This window comes from Scyliorhinus torazame, chromosome 18, assembly GCF_047496885.1.
Source record: "Scyliorhinus torazame isolate Kashiwa2021f chromosome 18, sScyTor2.1, whole genome shotgun sequence".
NCBI classification, from domain to species: domain Eukaryota; kingdom Metazoa; phylum Chordata; class Chondrichthyes; order Carcharhiniformes; family Scyliorhinidae; genus Scyliorhinus; species Scyliorhinus torazame.
Genome location: NC_092724.1, coordinates 149,176,752 through 149,202,443, shown reverse-complemented (window position 1 = coordinate 149,202,443; position 25,692 = coordinate 149,176,752). Strand labels below are relative to the sequence as shown.

Here is a 25,692-nt window from a genome sequence, read left to right as displayed (position 1 = left end):
GTGAACTGGTCCATATTTAAGAACTCAGCGACCAACATAAATGAGTATGCCACCATCGTCACATACTTCATCAGCAAATGTGCGGACAACTGCGTGCCAAAGAAAGCAGTACGTACGTTTCCCAACCGGAAACCATGGCTCAATCGCGAGATTGACTCCCTTCTGAAGGACAGATCTGAGGCGTTCAAGTCAGATGACCCTGACCTATACAGGAAATCCAGGTACGACCTCCGTAAAGCCATCCGAGATGCCAAGAGAGAATATCAAACCAAGCTAGAGTCACAGACAGACTCTTGGTGATTGTGGAAAGGACTAAACAAAATAACGGGCTACAAAGCGAAGCCGAGCAGTATCTCCGGCAGCAGCGCTCCCCATCCCAATGAACTCAATGCATTCTATGCTCAGTTCGAGCAGGTAGCCAACAATCCGCTGTCGGGTGCCCCAGCAGCCCATAACTCACCCATACTCACCATCACAGCTTCCGAAGTCAGATCGGCCTTCCTGAAAGTGAACCCTCGGAAGGCAATGGGCCCGGACGGGATTCCTGGTCGTGCACTCAGAGCCTGCGCAGACCAGCTGGCAGAGGTGTTCGCGGACATCTTTAACCTGTCCCTACTCCACTCCGAGGTCCCCACCTGCTTCAAGAAGACCACTATCATAACGGTGCCACAGAAGAACCAGGCAACGTGCCTCAATGACTACCGTCCAGTGGCCCTGACTTCAGTTGTAATGAAGTGCTTTGAGAGGTTGATCATGAAGCGCATCACCTCCATACTCCCAGAACGCCTTGATCCACTGCAACTCGCATAGCATCGCAACCGATCCACAGCAGACGCCACTTCCCTGGCCCTACACTCATCCCTCGAGCATCTCGACAACACAGCTTTTCACAGTAACTTCATTTGAAGCCTACTTGTGACAATAAGCGATTTTCATTTCATTTTCATTTTCAACAAGGACTTATTTATTTATCTTATTTATTGACTACAGCTCCGCTTTAAACACCATTATCCCAGCCAAACACATATCAAACCCCCAAAACCTAGGACTTAGCTTCCCACTCTGCAACTGGATCCTCGATTTTCTGACCAACAGACCACAATCAGTAAGAATGAACAACAACACCTCCTCCACAATAGTCCTCAATACCGCAAGGCTGCGTACTTAACCCCCTACTCTGATCCCTGTACACACACGACTGCGTGGCAGAATTTGGTTCCAACTCCATCTACAAGTTTGATGACGTTACGACCATAGTGGGCCGGATCTCGAATAACGACGAGTCAGAATACAGGAGGGAGATAGAGAACCTAGTGAGTGGTGCAGCGACAAAAATCTCTCCCTCAATGCCAGCAAAACTAAAGAGCTGGTCATTGACTTCAGGAAGCAAAGTACTGCACACACCCCTGTCAGCATCAACAGGACCGAGGTGGAGATGGTTAGCAGTTTCAAATTCCTAGGGGTGCATGTGATAATACCAGGTATTGCAGTACCTGAGAGGTGGATGACCATTGGCTAGACCTAGGAGTCTACCATTGGCTAACGTACATAGCTCCGCCCTGAGAGGCGGGGTATAAGAACCAATGCCGTCCCAGCAGCCTTCACTTTCTGTATTGAAGCTGCTGGGTACAGTTCTAGCTGATTAAAGCCTATTAGTTATGACTCACCTTGTCTCGAGAGTAATTGATTGTGCATCAATTTAATCAGCTATTACTTCTGAAAGGATGGATCTCCGCATCAAGACGGAGTGCCTTCAGCTCAGCCCCCACGCAGACAACTCCGCTGCTATTTTCAAGCATCGGCTGGCGTGTTTTAAGGGCTACCTCGACACTGCCGCCAACACCCCCACGGAAAGGCAGAAGGTGCACCTTCTACGCTCGCGTGTCAGCCCTGCGATCTACCCTCTGATCGAAGAGGTGGCGAACTATGCTGCAGCTATGGAGCTGCTAGAAGGACATTACATCCGTCCTCTGAACCAGGTCTACGCCCGTCACCTGCTGGCAACTAGAAGGCAGAGCCCAGAAGAAACACTGGAAGACTTCTATCGGGCACTACTAGTGCTGGGCCGAAACTGTGGCTGCCCAGCAGTTACGGGGAACGAGCACACCAAACTTTTAATTCGGGAAGCTTTCGTGGCAGGTATGACTTCCCCCGACATCCGCAGAAGGCTCCTTGAAATGGACACACTGGGCCTCACTGAGGCACGGGCCCTGGCAGGGTCCATGGATGTTGTGTACAAAAACGCAATGGCTTTTGCTCCCGGACGCACGGCGCCCCCCTGGGCTGTGTGGCACCCCATCGCGGCAGCCCCCCAGACTTTCCCGCTAACCCCGTAGGCCTGCGCGGCAAGACGGCCCGTTTTCACCGCCGGCCAACGCTGCTTATTCTGCGGCCAGGCGAATCATCCCCGTGCGCGCTGCCCGGCCCGCACCTCCACCTGCAAAGGGTGCGGCAAGAAAGGCCACTATGTCGCGGACTGCCAGTCCCGCGCCGTGGCAGCGGTCTCCAGCGACTATCGGCAGCTTGTTTTTCAGGCCCCGGCCGTCCAAGGCCCACCGCCGGCCTTCTATCCCCAGGCAACGTGCGACCCACGGCCGCGGCCTTTTTGCCCCCCGGCCACCACGCTGGATGGGTGGACGGCGTCATTATGTCCCTCGCCCCCGCCATCTTCGGCATCCCCGGACTCCATGTGCGACCCGTGGCTGACGCCATCTTGGATGGGGCCTCAGGTTCCCAGCACAGCCGACTCCACGCTGCCCGACCAGAACTCCCCCTTGCTGCAGCTGGCCTCCGTTACCCTGGACCATAAGAACATAAGAACTAGGAACAGGAGTAGGCCATCTGGCCCCTCGAGCCTGCTCCGCCATTCAATGAGATCATGGCTGATCTTTGTGGACTCAGCTCCACTCTCCAGCCCGTACACCATATCCCCGAATCCCTCTATTCTTTAGCAAGGTATCTATCTTTTTCTTAAAAACGTTTAAAGAAGGAGCCTCAACTGCTTCACTGGGCAAGGAATTCCAGAGATTCACAACCCTTTGGGTGAAGAAGTTCCTCCAGAGTCGGCCCCGGACGCTAGCGAAAGCCACCACAACGATCGCCATCAACGGCCACGTGACATCATGCCTGATCGACTCCGGGAACACGGAAAGCTTTGTCCACCCCGACACGGTAAGGCGCTGTTCTCTTGTCACCCATCCCGTAAACCAACGGATCTTCCTGGCCTCCGGGTCACACGCAGTGGAGATAAAGGGGTTCTGCCTAGCAAACCTCACTGTCCAAGGCAGGGAATTCCACAATTTCCGCCTGTACGTTCTGCCGCACCTCTGCGCAGCCACCCTTCTTGGGCTGGATTTCCAGTGCCACCTACAAAGCCTGACCTTTAAATTTGGCGGCCCTATACACCCCCTTACTGTCTGCGGCCTCGCGACCCTTAAGGTCGACCCGCCTTCCCTGTTTGCGAACCTCACCCCGGATTGCAAACCCGTCGCCACCAGGAGCAGACGGTACAGTGCCCAGGACCGGACCTTCATCAGGTCCAAGGTCCAAAGGCTGCTGAAGGAAGGGGTCATCGAAGCAAGCAACAGCCCCGGGAGGGCTCAAGTAGTGGTGGTAAAGACCGGGGAGAAACATAGGATGGTCATCGACTATAGCCAGACCATCAACAGGTTTACGCAACTGGACGCGTACCCTCTCCCCCGTATAGCCGACCTGGTAAACAGGATTGCCCAGTACAAGGTTTTCTCCACGGTGGATCTCAAGTCTGCCTACCACCAGCTGCCCCTCCGTCATGGTGACCGCCAGTACACTGCCTTCGAAGCAGATGGGCGGCTCTATCACTTTTTAAGGGTTCCCTTCGGTGTCACGAACGGGGTCTCGGTCTTCCAACGTGAGATGGACCGAATGGTTGACCGGTACGGCTTACGCGCAACGTTCCCGCATCTGGATAATGTCACCATCTGCGGCCAGGACCAGCAGGACCACGACGCCAACCTCCGAAAATTTCTCCAGACCGCGAATATCCTTAATCTGACCTACAATAAGGATAAATGCGTGTTTAGCACCGACCGTCTAGCCATCTTAGGCTACGTAGTGAAAAATGAAGTCATAGGCCCCGACCCTGAACGCATGCGCCCCCTCATGGAGTTCCGCCTCCCTCACTGCCCCAATGCCCTAAAGCGCTGCCTCGGCTTCTTTAGCTATTATGCACAATGGGTCCCTAATTACACAGACAAGGCTCGACCCCTGATCCAGTCCACAACCTTCCCCCTGTCGACGGAGGCCCGCCAGGCCTTCTGCCGCATCAAAGCGGACATCGCAAAAGCCACGATGCGCGCCATCGACGAGTCCCTCCCCTTCCAGGTCGAGAGCGACGCGTCCGATGTAGCTCTGGCGGCCACCCTCAACCAAGCGGGCAGACCCATGGCTTTCTTCTCCCGCACTCTCCATGCTTCCGAAATTCGCCACTCCTCGGTCGAAAAGGAGGCCCAGGCCATAGTAGAAACTGTGCGACACTGGAGGCATTACCTGGCCTTCATGTTCGATAATGCACAGCGGGGCAAGATTAAGAACGACAAGATCTTGCGGTGGAAGATAGAACTCTCCACCTACAATTACGAGATCTTGTACCGTCCCGGGAAGCTGAACTAGCCTCCTGATGCCTGTCCCGCGGCACTTGTGCCACCGCGCAAGTGGACCGCCTGCGAGCCCTCCACGAGGACCTCTGCCACCGGGGGTCGCACGTTTCTTTCATTTCATTAAGACCCGAAACCTGCCCTACTCCATCGAGGAGGTCAGGACAGACACCAGGGACTGCCGAATCTGCGCGGAGTGCAAACCGCACTTCTACCGGCCAGAGAGAGCGCATCTGATAAAGGATTCCCGTCCCTTTGAACGCCTCAGCATGGATTTCAAGGGCCCCCCTCCCCTCCACCGACCGCAACACGTACTTCCTGAACGTGATTGACGAATACTCCCGGTTCCCATTCGCCATCTCCTGCCCGTACATGACCACGACCACCGTCATCAAGGCCCTCTAGGGTATTTTTACACTCTTCGGTTTACCCGCATACATTCACAGTGATAGGGGGTACTCCTTTATGAGCGACGAACTGCTTCAATTCCTGCTCAGCAAAGGCATCGTCTCCAGCAGGACGACTAGTTACAACCCCCGGGGAAACGGGCAGGTCGAAAGAGAGAACGGAACGGTCTGGAAGACCGTCCTATCTGTCCAGGAATCTCCCAGTCTCTTGATGGCAAGAAGTCCTCCCAGTGGCCCTTCACTCCATCAGGTCGCTGCTCTGTACTACCACAAACCAGACACCTCGCGAACGTCTCCTTGTTTTCCCCAGGAAGTCCTCCTCCGGGACCTCGCTCCCACCTGGCTAGCGACACCCGGACCCGTCCTGCTGCGGAAACATGTGAGGGTGCACAAGTCGGACCCGTTGGTTGAGAGGGTCCACCTGCTGCATGCCAACCCCCAGTACGCCTACGTAGCGTTCCCCGACGGCCGCCAAGACACGGTCTCCCTTCGGGACCTGCCGCCCGCCGGAGCCCCACGCGCACCCGCACCATTGCCCCCACCCCCACCCTCCCCGCAGCACCTGACCGGAGGGTCAGTACTGCCGCCGCCCCTACCCAGCGCCGAACAGGCACCGACGTCCCCTACAGGCGCCCCTCCCCCTGCCCACTTTTCGCCCCAACAGCGCCGCCTAGGGGTGAGAAAGCTGCCTGGGAGGAAGACACCACATTCCCGGAGCCACAACCGCTGGGGCCCCCACCAGGATCATCGCCGAAGCCCAGATGCTCCAGAAGGACGACCAGGCCACCCGATCGTCTGATTGCTGCACCATAAATACTTTTTCTGTTACCCTCAACATTACGGTACCTCCATACCTGGTCCTACCATGCAAAAGGCGACAGTAACGCTGGCCATCACCCCGCTGGGTTCTTTTTAACAGGGGGTGAATGTGGTAATACCAGGTATTGCAGTACCTGAGAGGTGGATGACCATTGGCTAGACCTAGGAGTCTACCATTGGCTAATGTACATAGCTCCGCCCTGAGAGGCGGGGTATGAGAACCAATGCCGTCCCAGCAGCCTTCACTTTCTGTATCGAAGCTGCTGGGTACAGTTCTAGCTGATTAAAGCCTATTAGTTATGACTCACCTTGTCTCGAGAGTAATTGATTGTGCATCAGTGCACATCTCCAAAAATCTGTCCTGGTCCACCCACGTCGACGCTACCACCAAGAAAGCTCAACAGCACCTATACTTCCTCAGGAAACTAAGGAAATTCGGCATGTCCACGTTAACCCTTACCAACTTTTTCAAATGCACCATAGGAAGCATCCTATCTGGCTGCATCACAGTCTGGTATGGCAACTGCTCGGCCCAGGACCGCAAAAAACTTCAGAGAGTCGTGAACACCGACCAGTCCATCACACAAACTTGCCTCCCATCCATTGACTCCATCTACAACTCCCGCTGCCTGGGAAAAGCAGGCAGCAGAATCAATGTGGTGAATGTATTACGGCAACCATTCACGACTGTATTGCATTGTACTATGTTGTTGCCCTTGTGGGCTCCACCTTGTCACGATATTCAAACACACATCACAACACACACATCATGATAGACAGACCAACAGACCAATTAGCACACATAACACGACAGCCAATCACAGACAAGAGCAGACACAGTATAAGACAAGAAACACGACACCTGCTGGCCAGTCCATCTGGAGACGGGACAAGGCCAGGACCTCATTAACAAGACACTCACACCGTCACCACGTGCTGAGTACCAAGTCAGATGTGTAAATAACTAGTTGGAATAAAACTGCGTTGTACCAATCGCAACCATGTTGGTTCGTCTGTACCTCAGAGCATCCAACACCACATGGTACCAGTGAGTGAATCGATACTTACCGGCAAATCTGCCATCCTGAGCCATGGACACCCACAACAAACCACAGCCGTTGCAAGTCGCTGGGAACCTGGGCACCAATTGGAAGCTCTTCAAGCAGCGATTCGAACTGTTCATGCGAGCCAACGAAAAACAGGGCGCCTCGGACGAAAATACGATTGCCATACTCCTCACTACCACAGATCAGCACGCCATCGATGTACACAACTCCTTGGTGTTCGCGGAAGGCGAGAACAAATCTAAATATGACACGGTCCTCCTCAAGCTCGACCAGCACTTCAACGTTGAGGTCAATGAAAGCTTTGAGAGGTATATCTTTCAGCAGCGCCTACAAGGTAAGGATGAGCTCTTTCAGCCCTTCCTGACGCACCTCCACATACTCACGCAGTCTTGCGGTTACGGCACCACCTCAGAGTCCATGATCTGGGACCAGATCGTTTTTGGCGTTGCCTCCAGTGGCCTACGCCAGCAGCTTCTAAAAGTTAAAGGCCTGACCTTAGCATCTGCAGTTGAAGTCCTGCATGAAAATGCGACCAGCCGCTATGCCCAATTTCAGGCGACCGAATCGGCACGGAGGGGGTCCCAAGCGATCGAATCGGCAAGTCAGGCCACCCACGAGGCCGAACGCATCCAGGCAATCGAGTTTCTCCCGGCCCGCGGCCCGGACGAGGGCGGCCGTTTCACGTGCTTTTTGAGGCCTCCCGCGTTTGTACGCGCCAAAACCTACGGCAACACTGAGCGACGTGTTGCGCAGGCGCGCCCAACGCAAGACCGAACTGCGCATGCGCAGTGGCGTAACGAACGCCATGACGTCATGACGTGCGGCAACTGTGGAGCTGCACATTTAAAAGGGCAATGTCCTGCAAAAACCCGACAATGCCTATGCTGTGGCAAGATGGGCCACTACGCTGCCTACTGTCGAGCGGCTCAACCTGTGGATCTTCCACATCTCCGACAACCTCGCAGACACGTGCGGACCATCCAGCCTCCACATCACGACATCCAAACCGACGACACAGATGACCAAGACGCCTTCCGGGTTGCGGTCATTGATGTGAACCGGGTCAACACCATCAATCCGGCCGACGAATGGAGTGCCACCCTGACGGTCAACCGATCGCCGATCACTTTCCGCCTGGACACTGGCGCCTCCGCCAACCTCATAGCATGGTCAGCATTCTATGCCATGAAGGTCAGACCACCAATCCAGCCATCCCGGTGCAAGATGGTCGACTACAACGGGAACGTTATCACGGCCAAGGGATCCTGCCAGCTCCAGGTGACACACAAAACACACACGGCCACACACTCGTTCGAGATAGTTGGCTCATCGAAGGACTCCCTGCTGGGCGCACAGGCATGTAAAGCTCTCCACCTTGTGCAACGAATTCTCTCTCTCTCTCCAGATGACACGTCTGACTTCCCGGATGCAGAGTTCAACGCACAGCTCCAATCGCTCCTCGCCCACAACCAGGAGGCATTCGAAGGCATGGGAACACTGCCATACACCTACTGAATACGCCTCAAACCGGACGCCATCCCGGTCGTTCACGCACCTCGCAGGGTTCCTGCGCCACTTAAAGACCGCCTCAAGCTGCAGCTGCAGGATCTCCAGGACCAAGGGGTCCTATCCAGGGTCACGAAGCCCACGCCATGGGTCAGCTCCATGGTGTGTGTCAAGAAGCCCTCTGGCGAGCTCCGCATCTGTATAGACCCCAAAGACCTCAATAATAACATTATGCGGAAACATTATCCCATACCCAAACGGGAGGAGATCACCAGTGAAATGGCCCAAGCGAAGATATTCACGAAACTGAATGCTTCTAAAGGATTTTGGCAGATCCAACTGGACCCGTCCAGCTGAAAGCTATGTACCTTCAACACCCCTTTCAGCAGATTCTGCGACAACCGGATGCCATTTGGCATCATCTCGGCTCCGAGGTCTTCCACAGACTCATGGAGCAGATGATGGAAGGCATCGAAGGGGTGCGCGTATATGTGGACGATGTCATCATCTGGTCCACCACACCGCAGGAGCACATACATCGTCTCCAACGCGTTTTTGCCCGCATACGGGAAAACGGCCTGCGCCTCAACCGAGCCAAGTGCGCCTTTGGCCAGACCGAATTGAAGTTCCTGGGGGACCATATCTCCCAGTCAGGGGTCCGTCCGGATGCAGACAAGGTGAGCGCCATCACAGCCATGCCGCAGCCGCCGACAAGAAGGCTGTCCTACGCTTCATTGGCATGGTCAACTTCCTAGGGAAATTCATCCCCAACCTTGCCTCCCACACAACGACTCTGCGCCACCTCGTCAAAAAATCTACAGAGTTCCAGTGGCAACACACACACCAGCTGGAATGGGAGGAGCTCAAACACAAACTCACCACGGCACCAGTGTTGGCGTTCTTCGACAGGTCTCGTCCCACCAAAATCTCAACTGGTGCCAGCCAATCCGGCATTGGAGCAGTGCTCCTGCAGAGGGATGACACGTCGTCATGGGCCCGGTTGCCTATGCGTCGCGGGCCATGACCCCCACAGAGCAGCGCTACGCGCAAATCGAAAAAGAATGCCTGGGCTTGCTAACCGGTTTAGACAAGTTCCACGATTACGTCTATGGTCTTCCACGGTTCACGGTCGAAACTGACCACCGCCCCCTGGTCAGCATAATAAACAAGGACCTGAATGAGATGACCCTTCGCCTCCAGCGCATCCTACTTAAACTCAGGAGGTACGACTTCCAACTGGTCTACACACCAGGGAAGGACCTCATCGTGGCGGATGCCCTACCCAGAGCAGTGAGCACGCCGCCAGATGCGGAGGGGTTCGTATGTCAGGTCGAGGCACAGGTGGCCTTGACAGCGGCAAATCTGCCGGCTGACGACTCCAGTCTGGCCCGCATCCGCCGAGAGACAGCGGCCGACCCCCTTTTACAGCAAGTGATGCGCCACATGATGGGAGGATGGCTCAAAGGGCAGTGCCCGCAGTTCTATAATGTACGAGATGACCTAGCCATCATTGATGGGATCCTTCTGAAGCTGGACCGGATTGTGATTCCGCACAGTATGCGCCAGCTGGTTCTCGATCAAATACACAAAGGCCACTTGGGGGTCGAGAAGTGCTGACGGAGGGCCCCAGAGGCGGTATACTGGCCGGGCATCAGTGACGATATTGCCAACATGGTGATCAACTGTACAATCTGCCAAAGGTTTCAGCCGGCGCAATCTCCTGAGACGCTTCTGCCCCATGAGCTGGTGACGTCCCCCTGGGCGAAGGTGGGTGTCGACCTATTTCACGCGCTTGGCATGGACTATGTTATCATAGTGGACTACTTCTCCAATTACCCAGAAGTCATACGCCTGCACGATCTCACGTCGTCTGCTGACATCAGGGCCTGCAAAGACACCTTTGCTCGCCACGGCATTCCGATGACTGTCATGTCGGACAATGGGCCCTGTTTTGCCAGCCATGAATGGTCGTCCTTTGCGGCCTCGTATGGCTTCACACACGTGACGTCCAGCCCTCTGCATCCCCAGTCCAATGGAAAGGCGGAGAAGGGCGTTCACATTGCCAAGCGGCTCCTCTGCAAGGCTGCTGCTGCCGGATCGGACTTCTACCTCGCCCTGCGGGCCTATCGCTCGGCCCCACTAGCCACAGGTCTCTGGCCAGCACAGCTGCTGATGGGTCGCGCTCTCAGAACCACTGTGCCTTCCATCCTGGCACCAACAATAGATCATGCTCCGGTACTGCATAGGATGCAACTGCAGCGCGATCGTACGACACAAGGGCAACTGATCTTCCCTCCCTGGCCCCTGGAGACAACGTCCGCATTCACCTACCAGACGGTGGCTGGTCAGCACCTGCCGAAGTTCTTCGACGCGTGGCTCCCCGCTCGTTCCTGATACGCATGCCGGATGGATCAGTGCGTAGGCGCAATCGCCGAGCCCTTCGCCTACTTCCACGCTCGCAACGGAGCCATACACAGACGCCGTGTCCTCCACTGGTTCCTGATAGCGACTTCGTGGAGCTGCCATATACCATGCCCCTTCTATCGCCGTCCGTGGCCAGGCTCGCACCTCAGCTGGTGGTTCTCGACCCACCCTTGAGGCGGTCAACCCGAATTCGTCGCCCACCTACTAGACTGGACTTATGAGACTGTTCACACGTCACATTTTAGCAACTACTGTATTGTAACATGTCACTGTTTTATCGTTCCAGGCCTCGTTTGATCGGTCCAAATTTCAACATTCTTCTTTTGTTATGGTACAACCTCGTTAGCATGTCACACCTGACATCGCCCCTTGTATATAGTTACGCCACATGTACATGCTGTAAATATCAAACACACACACCTTTAGCTGCACTCAGGACACATTTATATTTATAACCACGTAGGCACATAATCTTGTAAAAAAGGGGGGACGTCATGATATTCAAACACACACATCATGATAGACAGGCCAACAGACCAATTAGCACACATAACACGACAGCCAATCACAGACAAGAGCAGACACAGTATAAGACAAGAAACACGACACCTGCTGGCCAGTCCATCTGGAGACGGGACAAGGCCAGGACCTCATTAACAAGACACTCACACCGTCACCACGTGCTGAGTACCAAGTCAGATGTGTAAATAACTAGTTGGAATAAAACTGCGTTGTACCAATCGCAACCATGTTGGTTCGTCTGTACCTCAGAGCATCCAACACCACACACCTATGGACCATTGTATCACATTACACCGCACTGTATCATGTCGGTGCCCTTGTGGGCTCCGCCCCTGGCTCCGCCACCCTTGGGGGGAAGTATTTAGATCTGCGGCCCTGCAGGCGGCTCTCAGTGCAGAGCAGTCGCAGGCAGGCACAGTTCTAGCTGATTAAAACCACTGTTCACTTCAACTCTCCGTCTCGTGTGAATTGATGGTCGCATCAATTTAATCAGCTACAACATCGCGATGGAAGCAGCCCTCAAACCTGATCGACTGGAACTCGACCCACAGGCCGCTGAAGCCAAAGAGATTTTTTTGCACTGGCTCCGCTGTTTTGAGGCCTACCTCGCTGCCTCCTCCTCGCCCTCCATCACCGAGGAACAGAAACTGAGCCTATTCCACGTCCGGGTGAGCCACAGAATCTCCGCGCAGATCGAGGAAGCGACCACGTACGCAGATGCGGTCGCGATCCTGAAAAGGCAATACGTGAGGCCGGTGAATGAAGTGTTCGGCGGCATCGCCTCACCACTTGCCGCCAATGCCCCGGGGAATCGCTGGAGGAGTACCTACGCGACCTGAAAGTACTCGCGCGAAGCTGCAACTACAAGGCCGTCACGGCCTCACAACACATGGAACTCGCCATCCGGGACACCTATGTGGCTGGAGTCCGGTCCATCTACGTCAGACAGCGCCTGCTTGAGAAGGGCGCCCTCGACCTAGCAGAGACGATAAAACTATCCACCTCCCTAGAAGTAGCGTTCCAGAGCCTCAACGCTTCCCCCTCCGAACACGCGACCCCCCTCTTGGACACCCGACCAGAGGGTGCACCAGGCCTGTGCCGCGCGGCTGCCCGCCCAACTCGGGAGGCTGCCCTGCTATTTCTGCGGCCAGCACCCCAGGCAGCGTTGCCCGGCTCGGAATGCGACCTGTAGCGACTGCGGCAAGAAAGGACACTTTTCCAGAGTTTGCCTGGCCAGATCCAAAACCTCTAAATCACAGGCCCGATCTTCACTCACAGGCCCGAAGACCCTGCAGCGTGGCTGCGTGCCTGCCGGCTCCGCCCCCTCCGGACACGTCATCTGCCTCGTGTTGTCCGTGGAGGCAGCCATCTTTGACTCTACCCAACACGTGCGACTCACGGGGGCCGCCATCTTGGCCGCCGTCTCCCATATGGCCCGCCATGTGCCACTCATGGGGGCCGCCATTTTGGCTGCCATCTTCATCGCCGCCTGACACGTGCAATCGACGGGGGCCGCCATCTTGGTCGCCATCTTGATCGCTGCCCGACATGTGCGACCGACGGGGGCAGCCATCTTGGGACCACCCCACCACCTCCGACCACGCCGGCTGCCCGCAACTCGGCATGGTCATTCTCGACAAGTCACGCCCCAAGCACCTCCGGAACTCGATGATGGTCGTCCGGGTCAATGGGCATGAAACGCCCTGTCTGTTTGACTCCGGGAGCATGTCGAGCTTCGTACACCCAGACACGGTGAGGCGCTGTTCTCTCCGAATTTCCCCCGCATTCCAAACAATCTCTCTCGCTTCCGGATCGCATTCAGTGCAGATCTGGGCGTAATGCGTCGCGAGCCTCGCGATAAAGGGCGCCGAGTACGCCAATTTTAAACTGTATGTTCTCCCCGATCTCTGCGCTCCTCTACTGTTGGGACCGGACTTCCAGTGCAACCTCAGGAGCCTGACTCTGAAGTTCAGCAGGCCCCTACCCCCTCTCACCATATGTAGCCTCGCGACCCTAAAGGTCGACCCTCCCCCGCTGTTCGCGAACCTCACCGCCGACTGTAGACCCGTCGCCACCAGGAGCAAGCGGTGCAGTATCCAGGACAGGACTTTTATCAAGTTCGAGATCCAACGGCTCTTGAGGGAGGGGATCATCGAGGCCAGTAATAGCCCCTGGAGAGCCCAGGTGGTGGTCGTCAGGACTGGGGAGAAGAACCGGATGGTTATAGACTACAGCGAAACCATAAACCAGTACACGCATCTCGATGCGTACCCGCTTCCCCGGATAGCGGACATGGTTAATCAGATTGCACAGTACCAGGTGTTCTCCACGGTAGATCTGAAGTCCGCATACCATCAGCTCCCAATCTGCCCGGAGGATCGCCACTACATGGCCTTTGAGGCAGACGGCCACCTCTTCCACTTCCTCTGGGTCCCCTTCGGCGTCATCAACGGTGTCTCGGTCTTCCAAAGAACGATGGACCGAATGGTGGACCAGTACGGGCTGCGGGCCACATTTCCGTACTTGGGCAACGTCACCATCTGCGGCCACGACCAGCAGGATCACGACGCCAAGCTTCAGAAGTTTCTCCAAACCGCCCAAGTCCGCAACCTCATTTATAACAAGGAGAAATGCATTTTCCGCACAACCCGACTGGCCATCCTCGGCTATGTCGTGGAAAACGGAGTCCTAGGGCCCGACCTCGACCGCATGTGCCCCCTCCTGCAACTCCCCCTCCCCCACTGCTCCAAGGCCCTGAAAAGATGCCTCGGGTTCTTTTCCTATTACGCCCAGTGGGTCCCAAACTATGCGGACAAAGCCCGCCCACTGATCAAAGCCACCATCTTCCCACTGATGACTGAGGCCCGCCAGGCCTTCAGCCGCATCAAGGCAGATATTGCCAAAGCCGCGATGCGTGTGGTGGACGTGTCTACCCCCTTCCAGATGGAGAGCGACGTGTCAGAGGTCGCCCTCGCCGCTACCCTTAACCAGGCAGGCAGGCCCGTAGCCTTTTTCTTCCGTACCCTCAACGCCTCCGAGATTTGACACTCCTCAGTCAAAAAAGAAGTCCAAGCCATCGTGGAAGGTGTATGGCATTGGAGGCACTACCTCGCTGGTAGGTGGTTTACCCTCATCACCGACCAACGGTCGGTAGCCTTCATGTTCGACAACACACAGCAGGGCAAGATCAAGAATGATAAAATCTTGAGGTGGAGGATCAAACTCTCCACCTATAATTACGATATCGTGTATCGTCCTGGGAAGCTCAATGAGCCCCCAGGTGGCCTGTCCCACGGCACGTGCGCCAGCACGCAAGATGACCGACTCCGGGTCATCCACAACGACCTCTGCCACCCGGGGGACACCCGGCTTCTCCACTACATCAAGGCCCGCAACCTGCCCTACTCCACCGAGGAGGTCAGGGCATGACCAGGAACTGCCAAATCTGCGCGGAGTGTAAGCCGCACTTCTATCAGACAAAGCCCACCTGGTAAAGGCATCCCGGCCCTTTGAGCGCCTCAGCATCGATTTCAAAGAGCCCCTCCCCTTTACCAACCGCAACGCGTATTTTCTCAACGTCATTGACGAGTACTCCCGCATCCCCTTTGCAATCCCCTGCCCCGACATGACCGCAGCCACTGTCATTCAGGCCCTGCATAGTATCTTCACCCTATTCGGTTTCCCCACTTACGTACATGGTGACCGGGGCTCCTCGTTTATGAGCGATGAACTGCGTCAGTACCTGCTCGGTAAGGGCATCGCCTCAAGCAGGACTACCAGTTACAACCCCCAGGGAAACGGACAGGTGGAGAGGGAGAACGCGATGGTATGGAAGGCCGTCCTCCTGGCCCTACGGTCAAGGAGTCGCCCAGTTTCCCGCTGGCAGGAGGTCCTCCCCGACGCGCTCCACTCCATTAGGTCACTCCTTTGCACAACCACGAACGAAACCCCTCATGACCGCCTATTTGTTTTCCCTCGGAAATCCACCTCCGGGGTCTCATTTCCGGCCTGGCTAACGACACCGGGGCCCGTAGTCCTCCGAAAACACGTGAGGAGCCATAAGTCCGCCCACCTGGTCGAGAGGGTCCAGCTCCTTCACGCCAACCCCCAGTATGCCTACATGGCGCACCCCAACGGCCGACAAGATACGATCTCCTCCGGGACCTGGCACCCACAGGATCCCCTACAACCATCATCGACCCCCCCCAACATACACCGAAAAGCGCCCCCGCCCCTGCTTTGCCAAACCTCCCCCCTCCTACACCCCTTCCCCCCAATCGCCGACCTACAGGGATGAAGCACCAGAAGACAAGCTCCCGGAGTCAACACCTGTGCCCGCATCGATGAGTTCAACACCCGTGCCCGCAGCGACGAGTTTAACACCCGTGCCCACAGCAAAACCAGAGCTCAGGCGATCGCAACGCACGATCAAGGCGCCGGACAGACTCAGTGTGTGAGCCACTTCACCCCCGCTGGACTTCAATTTTTTAACAGGGGGTGAATGTGATGAATGTATTACGGCAACCATTCACCACTGTATTGCATTGTACTATGTTGTTGCTCTTGTGGGCTCCACCTAAGGACCATTGTATCACATTACACCGCACTGTATCATGTTGGTGCCCTTGTGGGCTCCGCCTCCCCTTGGGGGAGGTATATAGATCTGCTGCCCTGCAGGCGGCTCTCAGTGCAGAGCAGTCGCAGGCAGGCACAGTTCTAGCTGATTAAAACCACTGTTCACTTCAACTCTCCGTCTCGTGTGAATTGATGGTCGCATCAATCAAAAACCCCTCTCACCCGTCTTACTCACTCTTCCAACTTCTTCCATCGGGCAGGAGATACAGAAGTCTGAGAATACGCACCAACAGACTCAAAAACAGCTTTTTCCCCGCTGTTACCAGACTCCTAAATGACCCTCTTACGGACTGCCCTCATTAACACTACACCCTATATGCTTCATCCGATGCCGGTGCTTATGTAGTTACATAGTATACCTTGTGTTGCCCTATTATGTATTTTCTTTTATCCCCTTTTCTTCCCATGTACTTAATGATCTGTTGAGCTGCTTGCTGAAAAATACTTTTTACTGTACCTCGGTACACGTGACAATAAACAAATCCAATATTCTATGTAGTCTGCTTCCATATCACCACAATGTGTGCCCAGTCTCATATAATTTCCAATATCAGTATGCCTTAATGTGAAGTGTATTTTTAGAAGAACCAGGTTCACATACTTTTCAGGGTCATGTAATGCTATTTCTTGGCTCTGTGAGATTGAGGGTGAGGTGTGCTCTAAGCTTATCTGCTTTGAAGAAACATCAAGATCTAGTGTAGAAAGAGAGTTATTTAAAGGAATGGAAAAGGGTCATGTATTTTGGAACTCCATGTTCTCCCTGAAATGCATCATCTTCTCCCCCAGCAACTTCATGAATGCTGCCAACACCTTCGCTCCCCCCAAAGAGGTCAACGAGCATGGCTTAGATCGATCCATTTTCAGATGCAACACGGTGTTTAAATCCCCATCTAAAATTAATTGATGCGTGACCAGGCCTGGACAAATGGGACCAAGCCTTGCCCGCAGTCATCATCAATCAACCACCATGCCCTCCTCCCCCTATCCCAGAACACCCCCCCCCAACCACTTCCTCTCAAACCCGCTCCAATCTGTATGATCCTCATCCCTCCACCATTGACACCTCCTAGGCCAGTCGAAACCTGTCCACAGAGGCTCGGTCGGCCGCAGCCCTCCTCCAACCTCACTCCAGTTCACTAGCCAACTTAAGTTTGCTAGCGAAGTGCCCCCCGCCTGCCAAGAGTCCCTTCCCCCCACATACCTAACACAAAAGCCCCCCACACCCAACACTTCTAAACAACCAAAGAAGCTAAATACAAACCAGAGAGGAAAACCCCCAACACATTACCCCACTGTCCCCAAAGCATCCGCTCTGAACCATAACATGAGAAATGAAATTCCAAACTCAGTTCAGTCCCAGTCCTTCAGCCTTCATGAACGCCTTCGCCTCCTCTGCCGTTTCAAAGAAATGGTCCATGGAGTTACGTAACCCTTAGCTTCGCCAGGTGGATTGCACGCCACTCTTGTAAAGCGCTCCCTTCTTGCCTACTCCACCGTGACGTCCTGGTATATTCGAATACCACTCCCTTCCCACCACACCTCCCGACTCTGCTTGGCCCATCTTAAGACCTTCTCCTTCATATGATAGATGTGACTATCACAGCTCTTGGTGGATCATTTACCTTTAGCTTCGGCTGGAGCAATTGATGAGCCCCATCCAAACAGGGAGGTGTTCCTTTGTATGTATGAAATTGTATGTATGTTAAATTATTTGCCTGATTTGCCGATAGGAGCTCCTTAGTGACAGTTTCCAAAGTTTACCTGAGAAGTACTGGGCAGGATTCTCCTTTGGGAGCTTTGGTGCCGAAATTGTGGCGGTGCCGGTTTCATGCCAAATCACAATTCTCCGGTGCCTCGACAATGTGTCAATGCATTCCACTTCGCATGTACAATAAATGCCATTGGCATATCATTAGCTGGCCTTACCAGGTATTCTCCGGGCCTCCACGATTTTCCGCCTCCACCGGGGCGAATTCCCGATGGAAAGGATCACAACAGAAGAAAAATAAGAAAGCAGTTGTGCACCCTTTGTAGCATGGCTCATGGTCTGCCTATTTGCACTTCAAAATTGCAACAGGGCCATATAGCTGTAAAATCTTGAATTGCATATTTCAGTAGCTTCTGGCCTAAACCAAGCAAAATGCAAAGCGTCCATTTATAGGTCAGTCAAAAAGTACACCAAGCTTTGCTTGTGCATCTAAGGGATGGTTACACATCTCCTCCCCACCACCCCACCCCCTCACGTTTCCTTTGCCAACCACCTGTTTTTAATAGTTAGATGGCAGTTGCGCTGGGGGCTGCATAATAATTTTGTAACTATAAATCACAGTCTATAAGATGTATGGCTAAAGGAATAGGAGCAGCAGGAGATCCTAAAAATAGCCACATGAATCAGTCAGAACCAGAAAAGGCATTTGATAATCAAAATGGACATGCATTTTCCACATTAATTTATATAATTGAAAAACAAAATTGTGTGATTGCAAGTTTTTACAATATTATCTGTTTAGAATATTGCCTGTTCTAAATAAAGAATGACTATTTTTATATTTAAACTATGAAAACGACATACTTTAAAGTCAATATCAATGGCCTCAAAACGCTTGGAATCTTCAGGCAACTGGGTACGAATGTCTTCGGAACCTATAAAAATGCTCTCAAGATGAACCCAAGTTCTCTGTACCTCAAACCAGATGGAAATGACAGAGTCTGCAGTGGACAACCTTTGCTGCCAGCTGGAGACCTCTTTGAGGAAATATGCAATATATTTAGAAGTTATCAGGTTCTGCAACTGAACTTGATTGTCCTCCAAAGTCTCGACTAGTTCATCACTTCCTTTCAGCAACATAATTCCTGTCCTACTATGAATTTCATGTTCAAATTCCATAGTACTCCAAATGTTATCCAGCTGACCCAACACCTGTAAAATACAGAATTAAACAATTGTTTTGTACAATTTAATCAACAGATTATTTCTATTTACATTTTTGATATTCAACTTTGCTTCAAGTGTATACAAATAATAAATTCAGTTGTAGCGGGCCAAGTAGTAGCATGGTAATTGTTATATTACTTAGGAGTAATAGATCACTACAGTAATAAAGTGGGTGAAGCTGCCCTGGTCCCCTTCTTATTTTCTATATGTGTCCATTGTGGTCTTGCACCAAGACTCTCTGCAGACCAGAAGGCGTCCTGGGATAACTCCAAAGATAGATATACATTATTTTATAGCAGCCCTGGAATATGCAAATGCAGAAAAAATAGCCTCTCCTACAAAGTGCTACAAAATAAGTGCAGAACTTTGTTGCAACAGGTTTAGTGGCTGCCCACAATATAATGGAGATTTCCAATGTCAGTAAAATGGCAATTTAAGTTTTGTTTACTGCTTCTTTTCTGCTGGTTTTTGAACATTAGATCACAGAAAATGAGTCACTTCAGGTCAAAGAATTCAGGGAGTGCTACCCTTAAGCAATATTTAACTCATAATTCTGTGTTCCCAAAACAACATTTCTATTCTGACAGAGGTGAGCAAATTCTGTTGGATTTTCTGTCTCTTAAGAGTGCAAGTTTCTAAAATCTACCCTTTGTTGCTAGTATGCCAGTGAAAATTGAAAGTTCTAAGTATACAGACATCTGTTTCATTATTTTTCAAACTAGCTAATGAATCCAATACCTTCTCCATTCCAGACTCTTTCACAGATTTATCCACAATATTGCGTACTTCATCTTCAAAGTTATGCAATTGTAGACTCAATAAATCTGCAAGGGTTGTTTCATCTGACATTACAAAATTGACCTGTTAGAAACAATGAAAGAAAGTCAATCATCAGTGCTTAGTTTCTCTCCACTTCCTAAAAGCAAATTTATCTCCCTTTTAAAGATCAATTTCCTCTCCATTCCTCAAATCATTGGGTGGGATTTTCTGGTCCCGCCCAAGTCTGGAAATTCCTGCCTGAGGTCAACAGACCTTTAAAATGGTCTGCCAAACTTTCCGTCCTGCCCCTGATGATTCCCACGGCGGTGGGACCGGAAAATTTACCCCATTGAAATACTTTTCCAGCTTCAGGTTCCTTATTCTAGCTCACTTAAATTACATTGTGAACAATCAGCAAGCTACTGACTTATGAGAGATGCCATATGCATTTCAACAGGCTCACTGAATGTATCAAAGGAATGGAAGCCTAGTAGGACTTTCCCTCTCCTTAGCCAGCTAAAATCATTGCACAGCATTGCTTGCATAATGAACTTGGGACCTTCTTATATGGTTTGTTACAAACTGGCATCAAAATTCCCAAGTCTCAACAAGCATAAGTCAAATTTATATGCAGTACGTAGGCAGGATTACAGACTGGGTGCTGGAGTTGGTGGGATTCCTTCTCATTCGACCTTCATCATGGAAGGATGTCAAATGTTTGCTGCTTTCCACAGGAAATTCCTCACCTGATGCCATTGATATAAAGGCTTCACTTGATGCCAATTGAAATCTGGAATGCATTTAAGGTATTCTAAAGGCCCCCATCTATTTACTAGAGTAATGTAATCAATCCCAAATGGGAATGATTACTTTATACAGTTATATTTAGCTGGCTCAATATTCAAATCAAGCAAATGGTCGTAACAACTGTCCTATATGAGGTGAGATTATATTGCCACCAAGTCTGAAGAGCAGAAAAATAAGGGCAGCAGGGTGCAAAATTATCACAGTGCATCCCCAAGCTGCTTTCCATGTCCAAGTACCAAAATCAACTCAAGTGGGACAGGGTGTACTGGAAATGATGGGTCACAATATTGTACACCATAATAGTTGTTGTATTCCTATTTAAATTAGCAAAATATGCCTTGTTGTTTGATACCTTCGTTGCCTGCATGAGTTGTTGCCAGTGACGCTCCCTTATAGCTGGATTCTGCAGCTCACTTACAGCTTTCAGTGAAGCCATTGTGTTCTTTATTAAGTTGTCTAAACCAGAATAAGCATCCCATGCACGTATCTCCTTATCCATTCTTCTCAGGTCTTTAACAAATTTTTTACAATCTGCATCCATATTCTCAACACTAATGTTTTTCCACTTAGTGGTCTTCCAATCTTCAATGGTTAAGCTCACCTGCAAATTGGAGATAATTTGTGAAAATAGGAATACATTTACTGCTCTTTTTGGCACCACCGCATATAACATTGAATTGAAAGTAATGGATCAAAATTTGTAGGTTACTCACCACGTGGGTTTCTGACCATAGAGTCACAGAATCATGCAGCACAGAAGCAGGCAATTCAGCCCATCAAGCTTGTGCCAATTTAGAGGGAGAGTTAACCAATTATCATAACCCCCTGCTCTTTTCCTTTTTCCATCACCCTTTCAGGCGGCGTATTCCAGATCACATTAACGCACTAAATAGTTTTTTAATTCAATGTCTAGCCCTTTCGCTAATCACCTTAAACGTGTAACTATCAGCAACCAATCTTCCTGTCAATCTGTTCTACTTTGCTCTAACAAAACCATTCATCATCTTGTGTTCTCATTGGTGGCAACCTTGGAGGTGGAAAGGGCATTTACTTAGGTGGGCTACAGGCGTACCAAAAGTCCACCACCTGCCCACCTCTGCCAGGTTTTAATTTCTGGGCAGCAAGGTCCAGTCAACGTTCTTGTCCTGTCCCAATTGGGGTCCCTAAAGGATCACTTAATTAAATTAATGTGGTTTTAACTCGACTGCAGGTGGGCATGTCACCATGCAGAATGCATTACAGATAAATATGCAGCCATCTTGAGACGCCCAGGTGAAGGAGGGGGAAGTTGGGTCCATCGATCACATACTAAGCGCTGGACATCGATCGGGAAGGGGGCCCACTGCATGCCACCCCACTGCCCTTGCTGCCAATCCCCTTGCACTCCTCTCCCCTGTCCCCAATCCCGAGAACACCGCCAATATGTTACTTACCAATGACCCTGATCGCTCTGCAATCCTGGGTGCCCGGTGCCTGTCGCTCCAGCCTGAACCACGGCCTCCCGAGTGACGCTGCTGAACACAACAGCTGCCAGCCTCTGATTGGCTGGTATACAAGACTTCTGACCCCTGGGTCTTAATTCCAGCAGAAGGCCTGCCATTAGCCCCGCCACTGCCCGATTGGTTTGGCAGGCCTTCCCTAAAAGAGATCTCACGGATCTCAGACATGAGCCTGGTGCCTCAACAAGATTCGGCAACTTTATCAGCTCTTTCCAAACTACAGATAACACTCCTGTTTCTGTAGTTTCTTCACATAACTGAAGTTCCTCATGTCTTGTATAATTCTACTAAAACTCTTCTGTAACCTTTACTAAACCTAGACAGCTTTTCTAAAACGTGATTCCGAGAACCTAGGAACAGGAGTTATCACTTCAGCCCCTCGAGCCTGTCCCGTCATTTAATGTGACCTAACTCCATATACCTGTCTTTCGTCCATATCCCTTAGTATCTTTGCTCAACAAAAATCTATCTATCTCAGATTTAAAATTAACAACTGTTCTACCTTCAACTTGGGAGAGAGTCCCAAACCTCTTCCGCCCTTTGAGTGAAGAAGTGCTTCCTAATATCTTAGAATCTCCAACCAGTGGAAATTGTTGATCTTTATCTACCCTAGGCTGGGTTCTCTGCACCCAAAGGCAAAATCGCGGGCGGCGCCAAGCAGAGAATCCAGTTTGACGCAGAAATCGGGATCGGCGCCGATTCACCAATTCTTTGGGCAACGAAAAGTGGCGTCACCGGGGAGTACGCCGCGCCGCCGGGGACCATTGCCAGAGGCCCGCTCCAATATTCTCCTCCCCCGACCGGCCGAAAACCCGTTGGCGTAGAACTAACCTGGTCCAGCTGGTCGGGATAATCGCATGGCGGCTGCGGACACAGTCCACGGCCGACCTGGTCGGGGGCGGGAGGATCGGAGGCCAGGGGGGGCCTTATATTGAGGAATGATTGTGCGGGGTTTGAGAGGCGGGCGCACGGCCGATCGCGGGGTCTCCTTTATGGGTCTACCTCCTCGGTCCGAGTCCGCCATGGAGCACGGAGCGGCCGCTGGAGGCTGCCGGCGTGCGCATGCGCGGCCTCTGACCCGGAGGTGCATGGGCTCGTATCAGCAGCAAAAGCTGCGAGATTTACTCTGGGTCCCTGCTAGCCCCATGAAGAGCTGTTAATTCATGTCCCTTTAATCCACGATTTGCAGGAGTAAAACTCCACCATTTTGACGCCGGGGTGGTGACATGGTCCCAAAAACGGAGAATCCAGCCCCTGTCTTTCCCTGTTAATATCTTGAATAACTCAATCAGATTACCCTCTAACCTTCTAAATTCTAGCAAAAACAGGTATAATTTGAGTAATTTCTTCTTGTAACTTAACCCCTGTAGTCCAGGTATCATTTTTGTAAACTTACTTTGCACTCCTAAGGTATGATGCCCAGAACTGCTCAAAGTATTCCAAGTTATGTCTAACCAGGGTTTTGGACAGTTGCAGCATAACCCCTGTGTCTTCAAACTCCATTCCTCTAGATATAAAGGCTAGCATTTCATTAGCCATTATGAATATTTTCTGCACTTTCGTGTGGCATTTTAAGCATCTATGCACCCGAAAACCCAAGTTTCTTTGGACGTCCACTGAGCCGAAGCACTTTCATTTAGAAAGTACTCTGCTTTATCTTTTTTGGTCAAAAATGGATAACCTCACACTTGCTTAGAATGGATTCCATCTGCCCCAATTTTGCCCATTCACCTAGTCTGTCAATATCTCCCTGCAATGTTATGCTATCATCTAGGCCGTCTACAATGGCACCTGACTTTGTATCATCCGCAAATTTTTGGTAATAGGCTTTTTATACCATCATTCAAGTCATTAATGAATAGTGTGAACACAGATCCCTGTGATACACCACTGGTCACCTCCTGCGAATTAGAGGACTTACCCATTATCCTCACTCTCTGTTACCTGCCACTTAAACAATTTCCTAATCATGTCAATAATTTGCCCTCAACGCCATGGGCTTCCACCTTAGTTTTGTAAGGGCCACGAAGAATCCAGCACGAGTTTTAAGGATACAAAGTAATAACATTTATTTACTATAACATATATACATAACAGTAGCAGTAACTTCCCTTGCTACCTTCTCCTTTCTGCTGGTTCCTGAACTGGCCAGCTTTATTTATACTAGGAGTTTACTAGTGGTTTCTCCGCCCCCCTCATTGGGGAATCTCATACTCCCACAGGATTGTGGGATAGTCATTAGTCCCCAGCCAATGGTAAGTAGGCAGGTTATAACATCCCTCCCCCACAAAGTCCAAGGAATCCACCGAAGACCCTGGCGAAGGAGGGCGTCGGACTCGTTTGGCCGCAGGCCGGACACCATTTGCACGCGGCGCTGGATCAGGCGGCGTGTAACGAGACGGAGACCGGCGCTTCCGTGATGAACGGCGCAGTTGTACATCCACGGCCCGTGGACCCGAGGATTCCCCCTCTGATGCATCCTGTGTCTCCATCTCGGAGTCAGAGTCTGCTGCCTCCGTCATGTCAGCGTCTCTATCTCCATTCGGTCCCATCACGACCTGCGCAGGCTTCGAGTGAGGCACCAGTGGAAGATTGTGAGGACTACCTTCCCTTGTCTCTGGGGCTGTTGAAATGAGCTCCGGGGGCGGGGAATCTTTTGAGGGGATGGTCTTCTGGACCGAACGTGGTCCACATGTTTTCGCTGGAGACGACCCTGGGCTTGCACTTGGTAAGATATAGGGCCCATTTGGCGAAAGATTACACCAGGAACCCATTGGGCACCACCAGCAAAATTCCGAACGAACACTGGGTCACCGGGCGCAAACTGCCGAAGCCGAGAAAATCCCTGTCACTGCCGTTCTTGTGTGTGGCGTACTTTTGCGCCAATGTCCGGGAAAACCATACTAAGGCGGGTGCGAAGTCTCCGGCCCATTAGGAGTTCTGCGGGAGCTACCCCAGTCACTGCATGGGGGGTGGTCCTGTACGTAAACAAAAAGCGAGCCAGTCTCGTGTCTATTGATCCGGAAGACTGCTTATTTAGGCCTCTTTTGAATGTCTGCACTGCGCGCTCTGCCAACCCATTTGAAGCCCGGTGGTAAGGGGCAGTGCGGATATAGTGGATGCCGTTCAGCTTCGTGAACCTCGCAAACTCCTCACTCGTGAATGGAATGCCGTTATCCGTGACCAGCACCTCGGGGAGGCCATGCGTACTAAACGATAAACGCATATTTTCAATTGTTGCGCAGGACGTTGTCCCCTGCATCTTATGCACCTCTAGCCATTTGGACTGGGCGTCAATTAGTAGAAGGAACATGGATCCTTGAAAAGGGCCTGCGAAGTCTGCATGCAAGCGTGCCCAAGGCCGCCCTGGCCATTCCCAGTGATGTAGGGGCGCGGACGGCGGAAGCTTCTGATGCTCCTGGCAAATGGAGCAGTTTTGGGCCACCTTCTCAATGTCGGTGTCGAGGCCTGGCCACCAGACATAACTCCGGGCCAACATTTTCATTTTTGTCACTCCTGGATGCGCATTGTGCAAGTCTGATAGTATCAGCTCCTGGCCTTTTTCCGGGACAATCACACGCGTCCCCCACAAGAGGATGCCGTCTTCCACGCTGAATTCTGACAGCTTGGAGGAAAATGCCCGCAACTCGCCTGGGAGCTGTCTATGCTGCCCACCAT

The 25,692-nt window shown here is 52.0% G+C and overlaps 1 protein-coding gene across 1 annotated transcript in view; it reads right to left on the bottom strand.

Moving 5' to 3' along the window:
• LOC140395604 (dynein axonemal heavy chain 17-like) overlaps nt 1-25,692 on the bottom strand; it is an 896,966-nt gene that overhangs the window by 509,774 nt on the left and 361,500 nt on the right. Inside the window, exons 26-28 of the mRNA XM_072483576.1 lie at nt 20,868-21,116; nt 19,688-19,810; nt 18,587-18,934 (exon numbers count right to left, since the gene is read on the bottom strand). Of these exons, the coding sequence (XP_072339677.1) occupies nt 18,587-18,934; nt 19,688-19,810; nt 20,868-21,116 (720 nt within the window). The remainder of the gene's footprint in view (nt 1-18,586; nt 18,935-19,687; nt 19,811-20,867; nt 21,117-25,692) is intronic.